At 44.0% G+C, this 23,594-nt stretch overlaps 1 protein-coding gene across 7 annotated transcripts; it reads right to left on the reverse strand.

The window, feature by feature from the left end:
- Positions 1–1,606: 1,606 nt before the first annotated feature.
- Positions 1,607–9,877, reverse strand: LOC117063929. Of its 7 annotated transcripts, none has more exons than XR_004429173.1 (7): positions 9,528–9,877; positions 6,621–6,664; positions 5,490–5,678; positions 4,686–4,877; positions 3,640–3,749; positions 3,228–3,394; positions 1,607–2,885 (listed from the first exon to the last, which is right to left on the reverse strand). XR_004429173.1 is itself a non-coding variant. In XM_033177816.1 (4 exons), exons 1-4 carry the CDS (start codon positions 4,720–4,722, stop codon positions 2,522–2,524), a joined length of 678 nt encoding a protein of 225 aa, XP_033033707.1. In that variant the 5' UTR covers positions 4,723–4,993; the 3' UTR covers positions 1,607–2,521. The 7 variants fall into 7 exon arrangements, 1 of the variants encoding a protein (XP_033033707.1); XR_004429176.1 differs by having other exon boundaries at positions 1,607–2,771; positions 6,621–6,709; XR_004429169.1 differs by having other exon boundaries at positions 6,621–6,709.
- Positions 9,878–23,594: the final 13,717 nt, after the last annotated feature.

The following is a 23,594-nucleotide window of genomic DNA, read 5'->3' on the forward strand; positions in this document are numbered from 1 at the left end:
TTTTCTGTTTTCATTCAGAAAGGGTTTAGTTTACAACTGAATAAGACTTTTTAGAACAAGGACAAAGCGTGGACAGAAACAGCACTAAGCGTGGAGGTGAGCTGTGGACTTAGGAATGCCCGCACCTTTCTCACCTGTGCCCCCAGCCCCACCTTCCTTCCTGAAGGAAGAACTCTTGGAATGTTTTTCCTTTACAGGAAGGAGAGCTGTTTGATCTGTAACCGGATCTTGGTTGTTTTATAAACTTATGAGTGGATTTTTATATTCAGACAGGAAACATTTAGAAGAATGACTGTAAGCTGCAAACAGACTTGGTCTTGCACTTTTCCTCAAGCACTGTAGTTCTATTAGAACACTGCCTGTTTAGCTCCTTAACATCAAAGTGTCAGAGACGTTTGAACTGGAGTGACTCCATTTTGAGTGAGGGCTGGGAAATGAGGCTGGGACCTGCTGAGCTGCATTCCCGGAAAGAAAGTCATTCCTGGCCTCTAGATGTTTACCATGAAGGGAACAGATTAATGTTTACTAAACAGACCCAGGCTTGAGAGTGTCCTAATATCCTGATATCTTGAGAACAAAGGCATTCCTAATGTTGCTTTAAAGATAATAATATGAATTCTTGCAAAATATAGTAATTAAGAAAATTAATACTTTATCACAAACCCTTGTAGCAGAGCACATCTCCCCATGACCTTTTTTTATCCTATACATAAACAAGCATTGTACCTAGGGTGGACGCGTTCGTCCTCTCCCTGTCGGGAACATCCTGCTCTGTCTACAGAATAGCTGTTCTTTCACCACTGTACTCTGTCAATAAACTTGCTTTTACTTTGCACTGTGGACTCATCCTTAATCCTTTCTTGTGCGAGATCCAGGAACCCTCTCTTACGGGCTGAATGGGGACCCTTTTCGTGTAACAAAAGTATGCCCAGCCAGGCTTCCACTGGCCTAAATCCCCACCCGCTCCCCTCACAGGCCAGCGGCAGGGTGTCCTGGCAGTTAGGGCCATACCAGTGTTTCCCTGTGTTAGCTGAAAAACCAAACTGTGTGAAGTATTTAAAGAGGTTTATTCTCAGCCAGTAGAGTGATCATAGCCCAGGGAACGGTCTCTGGAGGTCCTGAGAACATGTGCCCAGGGCAGCCGGATTACAGTTTGGTTTCATACATTTTAGAGAGGCAAGAATTGTGGGTAAAATTGTAAATCAATACATGGAAGGTGTACCTTGGTTTAGCCTAAAGAGGTGGGACATCCTGAAGGGGGGCATCCAGGTCAGAGGTGGATTCAAAGATTTCCTGATTGGCGGTTGGTAGAAATAATAAAGCTTTGTCTAAAGAGGAAGTCAGCAGAAAGAGATGCTTGTATTAAGATAAGGGGGCCAGGCGCGGTGGCTCACGCCTGTAATCCCAGCACTTTGGGAGGCCGAGGTGGGCAGATCACGAGGTCAGGAGGTCGAGACCATCCTGGCTAACATGGTGAAACCCCGTCTCTACTAAAAATACAAAAAATTAGCCGGGCGAGGTGGCGGCGCCTGTAGTCCCAGCTACTCGGGAGACTGAGGCAGGAGAATGGTAGGAACCCGGGAGGCGGAGCTTGCAGTGAGCTGAGATCACGCCACTCACTCCAGCCTGGGTGACAGAGCGAGACTCCGTCTCAAAAAAAAAAAAAAAAGATAAGGTGGGTTGTGGAAGCCGAGGTTCTTGTGTAGATGAAGCTTCCAGATAGTAGCCTTCCGAGAGAAGGATGGAAAATGTCTCCTTTCCAACCTCAAAGGTGTCAGGCTCGATTCAACTCTCCTGGATCTGGGAAAGGCCTGGTAGTATGAATGGAGACTCGCTACAGATGCAAATTTCCCCCACAAAAGGCTCTGCAGGGCCATTTCAAAATATGTCAAAGAACCATTTTGGAGTGAAATACTTTGATCTCCTTCAAGACCTGCTATGTCGTGTGGTTCTGCTCCAGAGTCAGGTTGGAATTTGGTCCCCGCAGAGGGCCTATTCTTACTCATTTTGGATTTAGTGCTGGTCAGTCGTGGCTGCCCTCCACGGGGAGGGCGTATAATGGGAGTGTCCTCCCTCCCTCCTGGAATTCAGTTTTTCAGGTTTCTCTCAGTCAATTGAGAGCTTAGGATTTTACTTTTGGTTTACAACTGGAAAATCTTCCCTTTCAGATGTCAAAAATCTGCTTTCAGATGTCAGAAATCTGCCCCCAAGAGCCATTGTTGGTGCAAAATTCCTGTCTATCAGCCATTGGTCCAGCCTTCTTCAGACTGTGATGAGGGTGGAGGCAGTGTCAAGCAGGGAGCTCTGTGCCTCTCATCTCAGAGAACAGGGGTGTTTGCAGTTGCTCGTTGCAAGAGAGCTGGAGGTGGTGCTGCCTGTGTCAGCCTGAAGGGAAGAAGCTGAGACAAAATTAAGCTAAGTGGAGGGTTTATTTGAGCCGTGCTTGAGTCTGCAACGCAGGAGCAGAGATCTGAGGTGCCCTGAATACACACTTCAGTCAGCAGCAGTTACCAGTAAGTTTTTAAAGAGTAAGAAGAGGCAGTTCCCCAGCTGTTTCCCAAGAGTTCACCTTAAAATAATGCAGGCTCCTGACGGGCTGCACATGGTTCTTCATGCCCCAAATCCCAAGAGTGTGGAGATAATGGGTGAGGCAGCCGTTTGGTCGGTGCTTAGCTGCCGTGGGCATGGGTGTGGCAGGAGGGGACTGACTGGCTCCTGGCTGGGATGAGCCTCTGTCAGCCCAGGGCTGGGGCTCTGGGCAGAGCTGGGCTCTGCGATGAAGAAAGAAGAGATTGAAGTGTCTGCCAGCACCCTCTTCCCAGACCGGGCTCTGGGGCCTGTGACTCCTCTGCAGCCAGGCCTGAGACAGGGCACGCCCCCTGCTCCTAGATGGGAGACTGAATACGCAAACAGACAAGGGACCAGTCAATTGTAAAAATAGAATTCAGGCCCATGATGCAGAATAGCCAGCTGGGGAAGCGACCCCATCACCAGCAGGAGCCACCGCAGCCCCTGCCATGCAGGAGGGCCGGCCACGTGCACCAGGAACAGGTCCCAGAGGCCAAGCAGTGGCCCCTGTGACAAGCAACCCCAATGGCCTCACATGACCCTACCCGGACATTTGTCCCTGCCCATAGCTTCAGGTCAGCAGAGAAAGTTCAGTGCGCCCCCACCAATCCCATAGTGCACCAGCTCCTGGAGAGCCGCCCCTGCCCCATCGGGCCCACCTGGGTCTCTTATTCCTGCTCCTCAGCCTGGCCGTGCGTCTCCTGAAAATGCAGTGATGGCGCCGCTCCCTTGCCTCAGCCAGCTGTGGATGCCTCGGCCTGTCCACATCCTTGTGGCTCCTGCCCCGAGACTGGGCACACCTGGCTTCTGCCGCTGCCCTGGACACCTGTGGTGTTGCGAGGCATTGGGTGTTGATGTGTTTTCTGTTCTCAAAGTGTCACATATTCTCTTGGTGTCTATAATCCACAATATCTGGGGATGAATTGGCCAACCAGCATATACCCTTCAAGCTGCTACATGCAGTTTTGAGGGAAAAGCCCCCAAATCAACCAACCCTCAGAGAATCTCACTAGCCCATCAAAAGTTCATGATTCAAGTCACACTTTTAAACACTGCAGGCAACCACATTACCTGTGACAGCGGGCAGGGGCACAGTTCCATCCGTGAGTTTGCTTTACGTCCTCTCTGGTGTACTGTGTTTTGGATATGACGTATTTTTCTGTGTTTCTGAACCTGCTCATCTTAACAAAATATATTCATCCAATTCACAGAATGGAAACAGTAATTCTTTTTTTTTTTTTTTTTTTGAGACAGAGTCTTCCTCTGTCACCCAGGCTAGAGTGCAGTGACATGATCTCGCCTCAGTGCAACCTCTGCCTCCTGGGTTCGAGTGATTCTCCTGCCTCAGCCTCCCGAGTAGCTGGGATTACAGGCATGCACCACCACACCTAGCTAATTTTTTGTATTTTTAGTGAGATGGGGTTTCACCATGTTGGCCAAGCTGATCTAGAACTCCTGACCTCAGGTGATCTGTCCGCCTTGGCCTCCCAGAGTGCTGGGATTACAAGTATGAGCCACCACACCAAGTCGGAAACAGTATTTTGTTGTTGTTTTTAATATGAGGCCTCACTTTGTAGCCCAGGCTAGAGTGCAGCGGCACAATCGTAGCTCACTGCAGCCTTGAACTCCTGAGTTCAAGTGATCCTCCTGCCTCAGCCTCCTGAGTAGCTGAGACTGTCGGTGTGCTCCACCAGGCCCAGCTCATTTTTTAATTTTTTGTAGAGATAGGAGTCTCTCTGTGTTGCTCAGGCTGATCTTGAACTCCTGACTTCAAGCAATCCCCCGTCTCAGCCTCCCAAAGTGTGGGGATTATAGGCATGCACCACCACACCCAGCCCTAAAGTCCTTTTTATCAATCAGTGAAATTAGAGCCTGTTTTGACCACCTGCGTCAGCCACATGCAGGGCGGTCACCCATGCTCCTCTGGGAGGGACTCCGTGGGCATCAGACCTGTGAGAACGCCACCTCCTTGACGAGGTCAAGTACTGCATTTTCCAAGAGAATCTCATTTTTAATGGGCAAGGATATTTCTAAAAGACCTTGGGACATGATGAGGTGAGTTGCTTTGTGAATGGATCCATTTAAATTTGTTCGGTCAGGCTGTCTGTTTTGAGTACCTGCTTCCTGAAAGGTCCTAGCTCTGAGCACAAACATGAACAAGGGAGAGGCATCTACTCCAGGGACTCTCAGTGTAGCCGGACACACAGTTGTGAGGACGATGGCTGCGTGGCCAGAGCTGTAATAAACCACAGAGCACTTATCTCCGTCTGGACACTGTCATGGTGTGAGAAACTTGGCTGGGAGCATTCCTGCAGAAATACACAGATTTGTATTACTGAGAATTTTTAATGTCTTATTAAAATTCTTATTACATGATATTAAATGGAGAAAGGCTGGATGAAAAATTTGAATTTAGAGTATATATATATATATTTTTTGAGACAGAGTCTCGCTCTATTGCCCAGGCTGGAGTGCGTGGCATGATCTCAGCTCACTGCAACCTCCGCCTCCTGGAATCAAGCAATTCTCCTACCTCAGCCTCCCAAGTAGCTGGGATTACAGAGGCACGCCACCTTGCCCGGCTCATTTTTGTATTTTCAGTAGAGATGGCATTTCACCATGTTGGCCAGGCTGGTCTCAAACTCCTGATCTTCTGATCCACCCGCCTCAGCCTCTCAAAGTGCTGGGATTACAGGCGTGAGCCACTGTGCCTGGCCTAGAGTACAATTTTTTAAAGGGCAGAAAAAGAGTGAACAGAAAGGTTCTTAAACATTGAAACAGAAATTCTGAATGAAGTTTCCCCAAATGCAATGAATGTCATCTAGGTGTGTATTGCTGCTAAAATAATGTTAAAGAAATAAAATAAGTTAATTAAGCAAATTAATGTATGGTCTGGAAGTCAAAATCTGAAACAGGCTCACTGGGCTGAAGCCAAGGTGTTGGCAGGCCTGGCTCCTTCTGCAGGCTCAGGGGAGGTTCCTTTTCCTCTTCTTCTTGGCTTCAGAAGGTCCCATGCTCCTGGACTCAGGCCCCTCCATCTCTGCAGCCAGCAAGGCTGCCCAAGTCCTTCTCGAGATCTCTGATCCTCTCTTCTGCTCCTGCCGCCACTCCTAAAGATACCGGTGGCTATGTTGGGCCTACCCAGATAATCTAGGACAATCTCCATATTTTAAGATCAGTGTTGGTGAAGTTAATTGCATCTGCAAGCACAATCCCCCTTTCCTCTTTTACATAGTCACAGGTTCTGGGGCTTAGGACAGGGACATCTTTGTGGGAAGCCATTATTCTGCCTCCCGAACTGTGAGCAGCAGGAATCAATGTTCGTTGCTTTATTTCGGCATTTTCTCAGCATTGTGTAAATTTTTTAAATGAACACATATTTAATTCTTAGACTTTAAGAGTTTGTTGTCTTTTTCCATTAATTTTAGGGGAAACTATTTTTATAAATGACTAAATCATATTTTGGGGTCTGGATGTCCCTGCCTGGGGATTTTGTGGATAGGGTCCAGGAAGAACATCTCGCATAGGTAGCTTAGTGAGGACCCTGCCTGGCCTGAGACCTTGGGATGGCTCACACCTGCTCGGAGGTGATTTTGGATCTTGACGCTGTCCTTCCCGCATTTCCCAATAAGCACATGGACTGCAGCTACTTTGGGGATCCCGTTGTCACCAGCATTAACCTGCCAACCAGCCCAAGCCAGAACCGTCCTGAGCATGGGGACCACTTTCCCAGGGCAGACTCAGACCTTGAACTGGGGGTGTGCGCCCGCTCCCTTCCCTGCAACACGCCCTGCCTCACTGGGGGTCTCTGAGCTCTCCTTGGACACAGGGCACGCAGCCCTTCAGGGTGGGGATTCTGGCTGAACCGGCCCAGCAGGGTTCCTCTAGAAAAAGTGACACAGAAGTCTAAATTTGAGGCCTGGTTGGGAGAGGATTTGGAGGAGCCTGGCTGGAGAGGTTCAGGGAGAGCCTGCCTGGCAGGCCTCCGGGAAGGGGCTGATGGAGGCTGCTGTGTGGCCCCCAAGAAGAAGAAGGAATGGTGCAGCACTCACCCTACTGTGGCGGGCAGGCTGGGCTCAGACTGGTCACCGCTGGTCTGTGGGAGGACGAGAGGGAGGGGAGGTGGAGGAGGCGATTACTCCTGAAAGGAGATATTGGAGAGTTGCCAAAATTCCAGCCAGGCTGGACCCCATCCTACGGGATGACTGGGGGCTACCTGTGAGCTGTGTGGCTGGAGGGAGGGCAGGGAAGGGAGCCTTGGGGTCTCATCACAATTTTGAGTCACCAGGCGTTTGCCAAAGGCAGCATGGGCTTTCCCTGTGTTTGGTGAAGTGCCAAGTTGATTGGCTTGATTATTAGGTTATCAGATTGGCGAATTTCTAGTTACTTTGTGCTCTTCCTTAGCTTCCAAGTAGCCTATTACGAAGTGCATTATTCATTAAAGCAGGAAAAAAACACACACAATATATTTTAAAAGATATAGAATATTTTAACACCATTATAGCAAATATTTTACTGCTAAATGGGACAAGCAAATTATCTAAGGAAAAACCTTTAAAAATATAATCATTGAAAAAAATAGGCCGATGCCAGCGGCCTCAGCCAGGGAGCAGAAAACCTGAAAAGGGCTGGGAATGACCAGGCCATTGTTGACTGATACCTGAGCTTCCTCACATTGTTTCACCCAGAGCTTTTCTGGGCAAACCCTGGAGCAGCGAGGGCGGGTCCAACTTCCTGCCCCCGGGTCTGGCTTTACTCCTCTGGGGTTTGGAATTTGCCACCGAGAGAGTTGGCCAGAGACTGCAGTCACGCGGCCTGCTGTGTCTCTGCTTTAAAAATGTTCTGCATTGACATCTTCACAAAAATGGCAAACTCCATGGTGGACGGGGACCTAGCCATGGGTCAGCACCACCCCCTCCTCCTCCACTTCCTGTCCCTGCAGGAGGTCAGGCCTAGGCCCCGGCATGGACTGGAACACAGGGAGGGAGACGGGCTTGCGTCCTGCTGGTATTGCTGGTGTGTGGTGCGTGTAGAGTATGTGTGCCTGTGTTATGTGTTGTGTATGGAGCGTGTGTGTGGCATGTGTGTATATGGGGTGTGTCGTGTGTGTGGTGTGTGGCATGTGTGTGCATAGCATGTATTGTGGGTGGTGTGTGGACGCCCCGAGCTCAGCCTGCTTTGGCCTGGCCAACTCCGCGTGAAGGAAGGAGAAATAGCTCTGGGCTTGGGAGGAGAGAGGCCCCTGCCCGTAGCTCTGCGCCCGCCCACCCTGCAGGGCCTGCCCCCAGCTCTCTCTTCCTGGCCCTGTGGTTCAAAAACAGTTTTCCAGTCTAGGCATGGCTGTGCCTCTCAGGGTGACTGCAAGTCCCTAGAGATCAATAATCATAGCAAAGGCTTGGTAAGCACCTCCTATAACCACACGCTATTTTAAGATCTTCACAGCCACTCCATGGGCTAAGCGCTCCTATTACTCCTGTTTGACAGATGAGGAAACTGAGGCATGGAGACAGCATGTGAGTTACCCAAGCCCTGAAGCTGCCGGCTGGAGCCTGGATGTGCAGTCAGGCTGGCCGCTGTCTGGGGTCTTCACCTCCACTGCTTTGTCGTGACTGTAGGTCACAGACTTTAACAATGCATATGTTTATGAGTTTCAGATTCCACATTTTAAAGGCATATAAATGTAATTATTTAAATACAGAATAGCATTTCCAAAGCTTCTCTCCTTGACCAAACTCCAGTTGGATTCCTGAGTTTTTTTTCAGCTATGCCTATCCTTGGATGTCAATCAAGAAATATGATGAGGCAAGTCTCAATCATTTTAGGAGGTTTCTTTGCCAAAGTTTAACGTGTGCCCGGGAGACGGGTCTAGGCCTTTTTCTGGAGATGATTTTGAGGGCTCCACAGTTAAAGAAGAAAGAGCAGGATATTGAGAAGTACACAATTTTCATGTGAGGGGGTAGAGGGGAAAAGTATGCTCAGTGAATCTGCATTTTTACATAAGATAATATAGACAAATGGAGCAGGGGAGCAATCAGATGTGTATTTGTGCCAGGTGGGCAGAGGGGTGAGTGCACCTGTAATGATAAGCTATCCATTGACATTGCCATGGTGAACTTTAACAAAAATGCTTTAGGGTATTTTTCTCTAAATAACAAGATATTTGGGGTAAATATCTTGGAGCACCCTAGGGATTTCCTTGTGGGTCAGACATGTGGGAAATGTGTAGCTTTTCACCTTGTAGCCATCCTATTTAGGAACCAAAAAGGGGAGGAAGATTTGTGTGACCCAGTTCCCAGCTGGACTTTTCCCTTTGGCTTAATGAGTTTGGGGTCCCAAGATTTATTTTCCTTACACATGGACACTTCCTCAAGAGACTGATTTAAGCAAGAATCTGAAGTTGGTTTAGTAGGAACCCCTGACCCTCCATACCTGATGGGGTTCATCACCCCACCCCCACCACGTGATGTCTGACGGCCCCATCTTCAGCAAGAAGCCTGCTCTGATGCCTAACCCTAACCCTACCCCTAACCCAAACCCTAACCCTCTAACCCTAACCCTACCCCTACCCCTAACCCAACCCTAACCCTCTAACCCAAACCCTAACCCTACCCCTACCCCTAACCCTACCCCTACCCCTAACCCTAACCCTAACCCGAACCCAAACCCTAACCCTCACCCTCACCCTCACCCTCACCCTAACTCCGGCCCTGTTCCTTGGCTATAGATTCCCGCTTTTCCTTGTCGAATTTGGGGTTGAGCCCAGTCTCTCTCCTCCACTGCAAAACCCCATTTTGGTGGTCCCTGCACCTATGGCGAAGTCCTGAATGGGGTCTTCCTCACCATGCTCTGACAGGTACTGGGGAATCATTCTGCCATTGACAGCTGTGGAACCACATCTTGGATGAGGTCAAGTTCACCACTGGACCCCAGACCTTTCACCCAGGCCCCTGAGTGCTCACCTTTGAAGCCTTTGTGTTTGCTTCTGATTCAATGGATTCACTGGAGAGTCAGGCTCCAGACAAATGTCCTCTGGAGGTGGGAACAGGCTTTGATTCCTCAGGTTCTGCACATGCTCCAGGAGCGAGGCTAAAGCTGGGTTTCCTTTGAATGGTGCCTCCTGGGCTAGAAGCTCTTCTCCCAACCCTGCACACTGAGTGGGGCTTCTTCTGCCTCCTGGGCTGGAAGTTTCTTTCTCCCGGCTCTCTCTGAGGCCCCCTGTTCTCTCTGTTGGATTCACAGCTGCTTCTCTGGACTGAACCCCCTTCTTGAGCCCTGTGGACTGCATGCTCCACCTCCTACCCCTCCCTGCTGGCTGGAGTTTGCTGAGGGTCATGTGGAGCTTCCCCAGCCTCTTTGGAACCTGAAGCTCTCCCCAGGTTCTGGCCACTCCTTCTTTTTCTCTGCTTCCCCTCCCTGCAGCCCTTAGCAGGCACCCTTCATGCCCCACCACCCTCTGTCCACCTGCCAGACCTTCTCTTCCCACCCCAGCCCCTCAGTCTCTGGAACTTAGGGCCCTGCCCTCAGAGGGACTCTTGAGGGACTCAAAGAATCCCTTCAAGGAGTTCTATTGAAATTGACTTAGATAAATGAGCACTTATACTAATTAAATATTTCCCAACTCTCAGAATAGGAACTACTCCAAATGCCTTTTTGAGCTTGCATGGCTTGAGCAAATCTTTGGTAAATAAGAATAGTTTAATATTGTCAGTTTAATAAAAACACTGTGTCTTCTGAGTTTTTAGCATTAAGTGTAATACTTGGGTTTACTAGCCAAATAAGGTTAAAGGAGTTAACAAGGAAATAACTTGAGATGATTAGTCTTGTGTAATATTGTATCTGCCTAAAAGAGTTTCTTGTTAGTAACTTGAAACCTTGAAGTTATACTAGGTTAAATTAAATAATAGATATTCATTAAATATCTGCAGCCTAGGGAGTCATATTCCTTTGGGTGTATACCCAGTAATGGAATTGCTGGGTCAAATGGTATTTCTGGTTCTAGATCCTTAAGGAATCACCACACTGTCTTCCATAATGGTTGAACTAATTTACATTCCCGCCAACGGTGTAAAAGTGTTCCTATTTCTCCACAGCCTCGCCCACATCTATTGTTTCTAGACTTTTTAATAATCACCATTCTGACTGGCGTGAGATGGTATCTCATTGTGATTTTGATTTGCAGTCCTCTAATGATCAGTGATGATGAACTTTTTTTCATGTTTGTTGGTCGCATAAATGTCTTCTTTTGAGAAGTGTCCATGTCCTTTGCCCACTTTTTGATGGGGTTGTTTTTTTCTTGTAAATCTGTTTAAGTTCCTTGTAAATTCTGGATATTAGACCTTTGTCAGATGGGTAGATTGCAAAATTTTTCTCCCATTCTGTAGGTTGTCTTATCGCTCTGATGACAGTTTCTTTTGCTGTGCAGAAACTCTTTGGTTTAATAAGCCATTTGTCAATTTTAGCTTTTGTTGCAATTGCTTTTGGTGATTTCATCATAAATTTTTTTGCCCATGCCTATGTCTGAATGGTATTGCCTACATTTTCTTTCAGAGTTTTTATGGTTTTGGGTTTTACATTTAAATCTTTAATCAATCTTGAGTTAATTTTTGTATAAGATGTAAGGAAGGGGTCCAGTTTCAGTTTTCTGCATACAGTTAGCCAGTTTTCCCAGCACCATTTATTAAATAGGGAATCCTTTTCCCATTGCTTGTTTTTGTCAGATTTGTTGAGGATCAGTTGGTTGTAGATGAGTGGTCTTATTTCTGAGGTCTCTATTCTGTTCCATTGGTTTATATGTCTGTTTTGGTACCAGTACCATGCTGTTTTGGTTACTGTAGCCTTGTAGTATAGCTTCAAGTCAGGTAACATGATGCCTCCAGTGTTGTTCTTTTTTTTTTTTTTTTTTGAGACGGAGTCTCGCTCTGTCACCCAGGCTGGAGTGCAGTGGCCGGATCTCAGCTCACTGCAAGCTCCGCCTCCTCGGGTTTACGCCATTCTCCTGCCTCAGCCTCCCGGGTAGCTGGGATTACAGGCGCCCGCCACGTCGCCCGGCTAGTTTTTTGTATTTTTTTAGTAGAGACGGGGTTTCATCGTGTTCGACAGGATGGTCTCGATCTCCTGACCTCGTGATCCACCCGTCTCGGCCTCCCAAAGTGCTGGGATTACAGGCTTGAGCCACCGCGCCCGGCCTTTTACGTTGAGTTCTGGGATATATGTGCTGAATGTGCACTTTTGTTACCTAAGTATACATGTGCCATGATGGTTTGCTGCACCTATCAACCCGTCATCTAGGTTTTAAGCTTTGCATGCATTAGGTATTTGTCCTAATGCTCTCCCTCCCCTTTCTCCCAATACCCCAACAGGCCCCAGTATATGATATTCCCCTCCCTGCGTCCATGTGTTCTCATTGCTCACCTCCCACTTATGAATGAGAACATGTGGTGTTTGGTTTTCTGTTCCTGTGTTGCTCATCAATGATAGACTGGATAAAGAAAATGTGGCACATATACACCATGGAATACTATGCAGCCATAAAAAAGAATGAGTTAATGTCCTTTGCAGGGACATGGATGAAGCTGGAAACCCATCATCTGGCTTTGTTCTTTTTGCTTAGGACTGACTTGGATGTACGGGCTCTTTTTTGGTTCCATATGAATTTTAAAGTATTTTTTTTTCTAATTCTGTGAAGAATGTCAGTGTTAGTTTGATGGGAATAGCATTGAATCTATAAATTACTGTGGGCAGTATGGTCACTTTCATGATATTGATTCTTCCTCTCCATGAAGATGGAATGTTTTTTCATTTTTTGTGTGTCCTCTCATTTCTTTGAGCAGTGGTTTGTAGTTCTCATTGAATAGGTCCTTCACATCCCTTGTTAGCTGTATTCCTAGGTATTTTATTCTCTTTGTAGCAATTGTGAATGTGAGTTCATTCATGATTTGGCTCTCTGTCTACTGTTGGTGTAAAGGAATGCTTGTGACTTTTGCACATTGATTTTGTATGCTGAGACATTGCTGAAGTTGCTTATCACCTTAAGGAGCTTTTGGGCTGAGACAATTAGGTTTTTTAAATATAGGCTCATGTCATCTGCAAACAGACAATCTGACTTCCTCTCTTCCTATTCGAATACTCTTTATTTCTTTCTCTTGTCTGATTGCCCTGGCCAGAACTTCGAATACTATGTTGAATAGGAATGGTAAGAGAGGGCATCCTTGTCTTGTGCCAGTTTTCAAAGGGAATACTTCCAGCTTTTGCCCATTCAGTATGATATTGGCTGTGAGTTTGTCATAAATAGCTTTTATTATTTTGAGATATGTTCCATCGATACCTAGTTCATTGAGAGTTTTTAACATGAAAGGATGCTGAATTTTATCAAAGGCCTTTTTTTTTTGTATCTATTGAGATAATCATGTGGTTTTTGTCATTGGTCCTGTTTATGCGATAGATTACATTTATTGATTTGCACATGTTGAACCAGTCTTGCATCCCAGGGATTAAGCTAACTTGATTGTGGTGGATAAGCTTTTTGATGTGCTGCTGGATTCGGTTTGCCAATATTTTATTGAGGATTTTCACATCAATGTTATCAGGGATATTGGCCTGAAGTTTTCTTTTTTCATTGCATCTCTGTCAGGTTTTGGTGTCAGGATGATGCTGGCCTCATAAAATGTGTTAGGGAGGAGTCCCTCCTTTCCAATTGTTTGGAATAGTTTGAGAAGGAATGGTACCAGCTCCTCTTTGTACCTCTAGTAGAATTTGACTATGAATCCATCTGGTCCTGGGCTTTTTTTGGTTGGTAGGCTATTTATTGCTGCCTCAATTTCAGAACTCATTATTGGTCTATTGAAAGATTTGACTTCTTCCTAGTTTAGGCTTGGGAGGGTGTATGTGTCCAGGAATTTATCCATTTCTTCTAGATTTTCTAGTTTATTTCTGTAAACTCTAGTATTCTCTGATGGTAGTTTGTATTACTGTGGGGTCAGTGGTAATATCCCCTTTATCATTTTTTATTGTGTCTATTTGAGTCTTCTCTCTTTTCTATTAGTCTAGCTAATGGTCTATTTTATTAATTTTTTCTAAAACCCAGCTTCTGGATTCCTTGAGTTTTTGAAGGGGTTTTCATGTTTTTATCTCCTTCAGTTACACTCTGATGTTAGTTACTTTTTGTCTTCTGCTAGCTTTTGGATTGGTTTGCTTTTGCTTCTCTAGTTCTTTAGGTGTGATGTTAGGGTGTCCATTTGAGATCTTTCTAGCTTTCCGATGCAGGCATTTAGTGCTATAAATTTCCCTCTTAACACTGCTTTAGCCGAGCTTTCTGTTAACCTTTATGTCTTGGATTACTTAAGAAAATGGAGATTTCTTGCCTTTAAAATAGCTAAGGTTTTTAAAAAATATTTTTGACAGTTTTGCCTTCCCAGATCAAATCCTAAATGAAATCTTGTTTTTGAACTGACCTGAAACTTCCCAGAAGGTCCCAGATAATTCCAAAGGACTTCTTTCACTTTTGTTATGCTTTTAAAAAAAATTTTTTTTATTATACTTTAAGTTCTAGGGTACATGTGCACAATGTGCAGGTTTGTTACATATGTATACATGTGCCATGTTGGTATGCTGCATCCATTAACTCATCATTTACATTAGATATATCTCCTAATGCTATCCCTCCCTCCTCCCCCCACCCCACAACAGGCCCCGGTGTGTGATGTTCCCCTTCCTGTGTCCAAGTGTTCCCATTGTTCAATTCCCACCTATGAGTAAGAACATGTGGTGTTTGGTTTTCTGTTCTTGTGATAGTTTGCTGAGAATGATGGTTTCCAGCTTCATCCATGTCCCTACAAAGGACATGAACTCATCCTTTTTTATGGCTGCCTAGTATTCCATGGTGTATATGTGCCACATTTTCTTAATCCAGTCTGTCATTGATGGACATTTGGGTTGGTTCCAAGTCTTTGTTATTGTGAATAGTGCTGCAATAATATACATGTGCCACTATGAAGACACTTTTGCTGTGGTTTGAATGTATCTCCTCCCAACTTTCATGTGTGGGAAATTTAATCCTTGATGCAACAATGTTGAGAGGTGGGGCCTTTGGTAGGTGATTAGGTCATGAGTGCTCTGCATGAATGGGTTAATGGAATGGGTTAGTTACTGCAGGAGTGGACTCTTGTAAAAGGATGAGTTCAACCTGTTTTCCTCCCAACATATCCCACCACCTTCCACCATGGAATGATGCAGCCAAGAGACCATTGCCAGATGCAGGCCCTCAACCTTGGACTTCCCAACCTCCAGAACTGTAAGAACTAAACCTCCCAGGTACTCTGTTATAGCAGCACAGCACTGACTAAGACAACCTGTAGGAGAATGTCAAAACCTAATTTGGTTTATTTGATATGTTGAACTGCATGAAAAGTCATTGTTAAATAAGAAGGGGTGTGTAACCTTCTTTAGGTTGTATTTATATAGGTAAATCGTCTTAATGTAACTCTTTCAGAAGTTGTGCAGAAATATGGACAACTGTCAGTGCCTGCACTGGCCATGCTTTATCCAGTTCGACATTATCGGTCACAATTTCAATTGTTATTATTAAAAAAAGTATTTTGTCAAATGAATTCTCATCACATATCTAACCATACCCATTTAAAATCTTTTGTTATTCACAGATGGTTTTATGTTACTCTGATTCTTCCCTGAAAGCATTTGCAATCAGGTGTAGGCCAGAATGATTTGTGATGGCATCACTTGAAAAACTTTGAGAGCTGTATTAGTCAGGATTCTCTAGAGAGACAGAACCAATAGGAGAGAGATCGATAAGGGGGGATTCTTTTAGGGAAATTGCTCACATAATTATGGAACCTGAGAAGTCCCACAACAGGCTGTCTGCAAGCTGGAGACTGAGGGAAGCCAGTGGTATGGCTCAGCTCAAGTCTGAAGGTCCTAGAACCGGAGAAGCTGATGGTGTAACTCTTAGTCTGAGTCCCAAGGCCAGAGAACCTAAACTTTTGGTGTCCCAGGGCAGGAGAAGAAAGATGTCCAAGCTCTAGAAGAGACAGAGAGAATTTGCCTTTCCTCTGCCTTTTTGCTCTTTCTGGGCCCTCAATGGCTTGGATGATGACATCCACATTGGTGAGAGGAGGTCTCCCTTATTCAGTCCACTGATTCAAATGCCAGTCCCTTCCAGAAAAACCTCACTGACATACCCAGAAATAACACTTTACCAGCTATCTGGGTATCCCTTAATCCAGTCAAGTTGACACCTAAAATTGACCATTACAAGACCATGCTGGGCTGAATCAGAATTTTTAGAGCTCTTCTGGAGAAGCTGATAGTTGATGAAACTGCTATCTCAAGGTCACACAGAGCAAGTTTTAACCACATGGGACTGAATGAACGGATAAAAGATGATTATAGTTATTGTCTGGAACACTGATGATCCTTTACTGTTCTCTTTTCTGGACACAAGAAATCCCTTTCTCTTTTCTCTTAAATTATTGTAGTTTTGTAAACAGAAATGAAACATTTATTGTTTCTCCCCTCCTGATTGCTTCAGGATTGGAAAACTCTGAGTATTTTTGTTTTCATGGCAACACAGTTATTTGCATGCGTTCAATAAGACTATGTTTTACTTGTAACAGGATACACTGGATATATTACCAAGGCTTTTACTAGAATGTCACATGTGAAAATCTGCATAGAGTCTGAGGTGACCAGACAGCTTTAGGGAAGTAAGGTTAACTCCAAAGAGCCAATGCTTACAGAGTCTACTTGGAAAAACCGTCCTGGTACCTCAATTACAGGATTCTCAGCCTTGCAGGTAATTAAGGAAAGTCACTTCCTGGCAGATTCAGGAAACTTAAGATATTTTTGGGACCTCTGGTAGAGAAGAATTCACCCAAATCTATAGCTATTGCAGGCAAAGTCTGGGTGAGCTCCTGAATTGAAGAATCTTCCTTGAAGATGTTTCCTTGAAGAAGCTTCAAGGAATCCCCCACAGTAGATCACATATGAGTAACCTGTGTGCCCACTGCTGAATAGACCACTCCAAAACTTTACTGGAACACCCACTGCCTTCACCAAAAACATTAAACTGCACACCAGGAAACTGTCAGATCACCACTGCGGTCCTCACACCTCCATTGAATGATGCTTTGAGCTTAATTTAGAAATCTTGACGAGCTGCCCTGTGGATTCAAAAGCTGGGTTTACAACCATTAGTTATAGCTTTTCTTTTCTTTCTTTCTCTCTCTTTCTTTCTTTCTTTCTTTCTCTCTCTCTCTCTCTCTCTCTCTCTCTCTCTCTCTTTCTTTCTTTCTCTTTCTTTCTTTCTTTTTTTTTTGACAGAGTCCTGCTTTGTTGCCAAGGCTGGAGTGCAATGGTCTGGTCTCGGCTTACTGAAACCTCTACCTCCCAGGTTCAAGCGATTCTCCTGCCTCAGCCTCCCGAGTAGCTGGGATTATAGGTGCCCACCACCATGCCCAGCTAATTTTTATATTTTTAGTACAGACAGCGTTTCACCATCTTGGTTAGGTTGGTCTTGAACTCCTGACCTCAGGTGATCCACCCGCCTTGGCCTCCCAAAGTGCTGGGATTACAGGCATGAGCCACTGTGCCCGGCTGGTTTTTCTTTTATTTTCAAAGAAACATCCTTCATTAAATGCCTGACTGCTCACACCATCCTGCAAATGCCCTTTACCACAAAGTCTCACCAGATGGATCTGCAGGTCCTTAATAAACAAGAGGAGACACAACAAGGAATGGATTTACATTGTTCAGAGGCAACTCTCTCCTGCACCAAATAGCCTCCTGAGCCCTCTCCTCCACCAGGCCTGACCCGGGGGGCCCACCTTTAGCAAGAACCCTGCTAGGTTGGTTTATCCAGATCCCCCCCAACTCTCAATACCTGATCACGCTTAATATTAGTCAAATTCCTCATCCCCACCCTCCCCCAGGGATCACCCTGGCCTGTCTTCTGAAGAATCCTGGTCACTCAGCTTAGCCAGAATCCTCCTTAACTCTTATGTTTCCTCTCAGCATTTTTCATCCACAGACCCCCACCCTGCTCCTTTGCTGTAAACTCCCACTTTTCCTTGCTGTATTTGGAACTGAGTCCATCCTTTCTTTGCCACTGCCAAACCCCCATTGCAGTGGTCCCTGCACCTGTCACAATGACCCCTGAATAAAGTCTTCCTCCCTGTCTTAACACATGCCATGGATGGCTTTTTAACACCTTTAACAACAATTATAATTTTTAAAAAGGAAATAAATATTACCCTTGTTAATTAAGATATTGGTTGTGACTCATACAAGACACCAGATACAAAAGTGCTTTGAAAATAAAGCCTGCTGTGCAAGGGTAAGTGTATTTATTGTTCCTATAATTGTATAATTTCATTGCAGTAAAGTGGGAATTAATGAAAAGGCAATGGCCTCTGGCATGGTAATGAGAGCATGGTGGTCACCACTGGCCTCAGCAAGGTGAGGCACCTTGGATGGGGACACTCTCCTGGGAGGGGCCCTAGGGACTGGGGCGGGGTGCTTCTGCTTGTCCCTGCCTTCATACTTCCTTTAGGAATGTGAGTGGGCAAGGCTGTCCTGATGAGGAATAAGGGCTGTGTCCAGATCCCCTGAGCAGCCTCAACACCCCACACAGCTTGTCTGCCAATGAACAAGTGGGTTAATGGTTTTAGTGCTTCACACATTACATGCACCCATTCTGTGCTAGTAGGGCTCTGCAGGTGGTGGGGGTGTCATGCTCAGGGTGTGAGTGAAGAGCTGAGGCTCAGGGTTGGGCAGGCACTCAACTTCCCCAGTCTCACAGTGACTTGCACGACATCTGAGTGCCAATACTGTGCCCCATCCATGTCTCATCTGCTCATCTCTGTTACTCCATGAAGCCATATCATCCCTATCTTATAGGATGATCATAGCTACCATGCTAAAATGCCAAAATGCCTTGCTCAAGGTCACAATAGTTAGGAAGCTATAGAGCAAAATCATTTGTATTTGTCAAATAACTTTTTAGTTTGAAAAATATAGAAAAGTACCAAGACAAAAACCAAATTTTGTATATATATGTGATTGTTAGTATTATTATGGTGTACTTTATATTTAATGGCAGAAGTATGACCTTTTATATATGCACATTATTATGTATATATTTGGATAGGGTCACAAAGGTTATGGTAGGGCTTTGAACATGAAAAATAAGAGAAATGAATTAGAAAATATGAATCATATTTAATTTAAATTTGTTGTAAATTTCCTATCTGTTGCAATGTTTAAATGTTTTACATTTTATAGCATATTAAATTTCTTAAAACTTCAAAACAGCAGATAAGTTTTAAACACTTTGCCTACATAACACATACTAGATATATAAGGTTTATACAAAATGTGTGTATGTGTTATAATTCATACATCTATGACTATACACACCAAAGTTGAATTTTCTCACTTTGTTCCCCCAAGCTTACCCCTCACAGGTAACCAGCATTACAGTTTGGTGGAAATCCTTTTAGATTGTGTGTTTTCTTAGTAGAGCTAAAATTGCAGTCCAGGTCAATTTGCTCTGGTCTTTCCATTAAATATGAAAATGTATATAAAATACTAATGAATGCCTGGCATAGAGAAAGCAGTCAATATTAGATGGAACTTTTATTTTTATTTTATAAATACTATTCAATGAAGAGAATTAATTGATCCATTAGTGAATATTTATTTGGCAAACACTTTGTTCTTAACACTGTAGTATATAGTTGTAGTATATATGACTATAGTATAGTTGTAGAAGCATGTATATGAGGAGGTTTACAGAAGGTAGGCAAGGGTATAGAGTATTATATTAACATACTCTTACAGTTTCAGGTAGTGCAGAGAGAAATGTGGGTGGATACAAATATAAATTTTAATGTATCAGGATATGAAGGTTGAACTTTAAGGCCATATTGATCTTAAAGTTTACAGATTACCTGAAGTCTCCAGATATTATTGATTGTTTCCTTGATATTAATAAAAACCACTTTCAGGAGAGTGGAAGTTTCTCTGTGAGTCTCACTTTAACTTGGTGAATATAACCACTAGGAGTAGAGAGCGCAGACTCTGTTGAACACTCATGCCCTCCGTGGTCCACAGGTGTTTGAGGAATAGGCACCATGGCAGAACATAACCCACCTCATTGATTTCAAAGTCTGAGAGGAGGGGACTGGCCCACCTAGCCCACTGGGGCTACCACCACATGGGAACCAGAGGGTTGTCCCTCCACGACTACTGCCATTGTCCCTGTCATGCTTGCTACCCAGGGGCCCAAGGACCTACCCACTCCCCTGGCCCACCACTGTCACCACTGACACCTGAGCAAGCCACCTGGAGGACCAAGATTTGGCTCAATCAGTGCAGCAGAAGCTGCCCTGAAGCCCAAGGCCAGGCACGCCTGACCTGCTGCTGCCACCACTGGGGCCTGAGGACTGGCTGACCTGGTGTCCCTATCTCCAGCAAAACTGTACCACAGCCTCCACTAACAATCGCACCCTAAGCCACTGAGGAAATCACAGATACCACTGACACTATTTACAGCCAAAGAAATCATATGGAGACTAGACCACTGCATGCATCCAGAGTCAAAGCCAAAGTGCCCTACCCAGCCAAAAGCATAGATACATCTTCAGAAAAAATCCTCTCCTACAAAAGTAAATTTAAAAAATTGGAAAAAGCAACTGTTATACCAGATACACAGATACCAACATGAGGATGCAAGAAACATAAAAATGCAAGGAAATATGACACTTCTAAAGGAATATAATTCTCCAGCAATGAAAAAAAAAAAGCTGTAAAATCCTGGAAAAAAATTCAAAATAATGCTATTAAAGAAGTTAAGCAAGATACAAGAGAACACAGATAAACAATACAAAGAAATCAGAAAAACAGTTTACAATATAAATGAGAAGCTGGGCGCGGTGGCTCACGCCTGTGATCTCAGCACTTTGGGAGGCTGAGGTGGGCAGATCATGAGGTCAGGAGATCGAGACCATCCTGGCTATCACAATGAAACCCCATCTGTACAAAAATACAAAAAAAATTAGCCGGGCGTGGTGGCAGGTGCCTGTAGTCTCAGCTACTCGGGAGGCTGAAGCAGGAGAATGGCCTGAACCTGGGAGGCAGAGCTTGCAGTGAGCGAGATCGCGCCACTGCACTCCGGCCTGGGCGACAGAGTGAGACTCTGTCTCAAAAAAAAAGAAAAGAAAAAAAGAATATACATGAGAAATTTACCAGAGATATCATAAAGAACCAAGTATTAGTTTGGTGCAAAAGTAATTGCAGCTTTGGACCATGAATTTTAAATCATTATAATAGGCTCAAACACATCTTTATTAATCAAAATAGGAACCATTACAATCAACACATTTTAGCCAATGAGAAACAAGGTTGTTTATTCTTGTAGTGTAAAAATCCGTGCTTTGGGATTTGATGAACTGTTGGAAAGCATTTTCTGCATCCTGCAGGTTGTGGAGGCATTTTCCCAGAAAAAGGTCTCAAGATGCTTGAAGTGGTAGTAGATTGGCAAGAGGTCAGGTGAATATGGCAGATGAGGAAAAACTTCGTAGCCCAATTTGTTCAACTTTTGAAGCAGTTGTGCGATGTGCAGTCAGGCGTTATTATGGAGAAGAATTGAGCCCTTTCTGTTGACCAATGCTAGCTGAAGTCATTGAAGTTTTCTCTAGTGGATTGTCTACCAGCAGCAGACCACCAAACAGTGACCATGACCTTTATTTTTGGTGCAAGTTTAGCTTTGGGAAGTGCTTTGAAGCTTCTTCTCAGCCCAACCACTGAGCTGGTCATTGCTGGTTGTCATAAAAACCACTTTTCATTGCACGTCACAATGCAAACGAGAAATGGTTCATTGTTGTTGCGTAGAATAAGAGAAGATGACGCTTCAAGATGGTGATTTTTGAAAATTTTCACTCAGCTCATGAGCACTCACCTATTGAGCTTTTTCACCCTTCCAATTTGCTTCAAATGCTGAATGACCATAGAATGGTCGATGTTGAGTTCTTCAGCAACTTCTCGTGTACTTGTAACAGGATAAGCTTCAGTGATTGCTCCCAACTGGTGGTTGTCAACTTCTGATGAGGAGCCATGAAGAAGCTCCTCATCTTCCAGGCTCTTGTCTCCTTTGCAAAACTTCTTGAACCACCATTGCACTGTACATTCATCAGCAGTTCCTTGGCCAAATGCATTGTTGATGTTCTGAGTTGTCTCCACTGCTTTACAGCCCATTTTGAAATCAAATAAGAAAATCACTCAAATTTGCTTTTTGTCTAACATCATTTCCATCATCTAAATAAATATAAACAGCAAGTAATGTCGTTAGCAAAAAACATAAAGCAATGTACGTTAAAATGATGTATAACATAACCACATTTAAGACGGAATTCCAATATGAAATGGCAATTCCAACAATGCAAAAACCACAATTACTTTTGTACCAACCTAACAGAAATTCTAAAACTGAAGAATTTATTGAATGAAAAAAATATGTATTTGAAAGCTTCCCCAAGAGAGCAAGCAGAAGAAAAAAATTTCAGAACGAGAAGACAGATCCTTTGAAATAATCCAGTCAAATATTAAAAGAATAAAAAGGAAAGAACAAAGACTACATGACAAATGGCACTCCACAAAGTGACGAAATATTCAAATTTTCAGTGTCCATGAGGGTAAAAAGTAAACAAAAAGGATAGAAAACCTTTTAAACAAAATAACAGCTAAAAATTTCCCAACTCTAAGAAGAGGTTTAGATATTCAGACCCAGGAAACTCTGAGATCCCCAAATGGATGCAATTCAGAAAGGTCTCCATAGCACCTTATAGTCAGACTGTCAAAGGTCAAAGGCAAAAATAGAATTCTAAAAACAGTAAGAGAAAAGCATCTTGTCACTTATAAGGGAAACTCTATCAGACTAACAGCATATTTCTCAGCAGAAACCTTATAGGTCAGGAGATAATTGGACAATATAGTCACAGTGCTGAAAGAAAAAATGTTAGCCAAGGATACTGTACTCAGCAGAGTTATAGTTCGTAGATGAAGGAGAAATAAAGTCTTTCCCAGATAAACAAAAGCAGAAGGAAGTAATCACCACTAGACTGGCCCTAAAATAAATACTTAAGGGAGGCTGTATTAGTCTGTTTTCATGCTGCTGATAAAGACATACCCAAGACTGGGCAATTTACAAAAGAAAGAGGCTTAATGGACTTACAGTTCCATGTGGTTGGTGAAGCCTCCGAATCATAGTGGAAGGCAAGGAGGAGAAAGTCATGTCTTACACGGATGGCAGCAGGCAAAGAAAGAGAGCTTGTGCAGGAAAACTCCTGTTTTAAAACCATCAGATCTCATAAGACTTATTCACTATCATGAGAACAGCACAAGAAAGACTCATCCCCATGATTCAATTATCTCCCACCAGCTCCCTCCCACAACACATTGCAATTATGGGAGCTGCAAGATGAGATTTGGGTGGGGACACAGAGCCAAACCATATCAGAGGCCTACATCTCAAAGTAAAAGGACAGTGTCTGTCATCATGAAAACACATGGAAGTATAAAACCCACTGGTAGAACCCACATTCAAATAAGGAAGAGAAAAGAATCAAATATTATCACTACAGGAAACCACCAAACCACAGAGATAAACAATAAGAGAAAAAGAAAAGAACAAAGGATATACAAAACAACCAGAAATCATTTAATAAAATGACAAAGATAAGGCTTCATATATCAATAATTACCTTCAATGTAATGGATTAAACTTTTCACATAAAATATATAAATACGTTTTGTGGATTAAAAAATAATCTTTAAGTGTACAATAGACAACTGTTGAAACAAACGAACAAAATATGACCTAATTATGTGCTGTGTACAAGAAACTCACCTCACTTGTAAAGACACATATAATCTGAAAGCAAAGGGATGGAGAAAGATATTCCATGCAAATGGAAACCAAAGGTAAGCAGGAGTAGTTATATCAGATAAAACAGTCT

The sequence above is a fragment of the Trachypithecus francoisi genome, unplaced genomic scaffold, assembly GCF_009764315.1.
Source record: "Trachypithecus francoisi isolate TF-2019V2 unplaced genomic scaffold, Tfra_2.0 Contig01558, whole genome shotgun sequence".
NCBI classification, from domain to species: Eukaryota; Metazoa; Chordata; class Mammalia; order Primates; family Cercopithecidae; genus Trachypithecus; species Trachypithecus francoisi.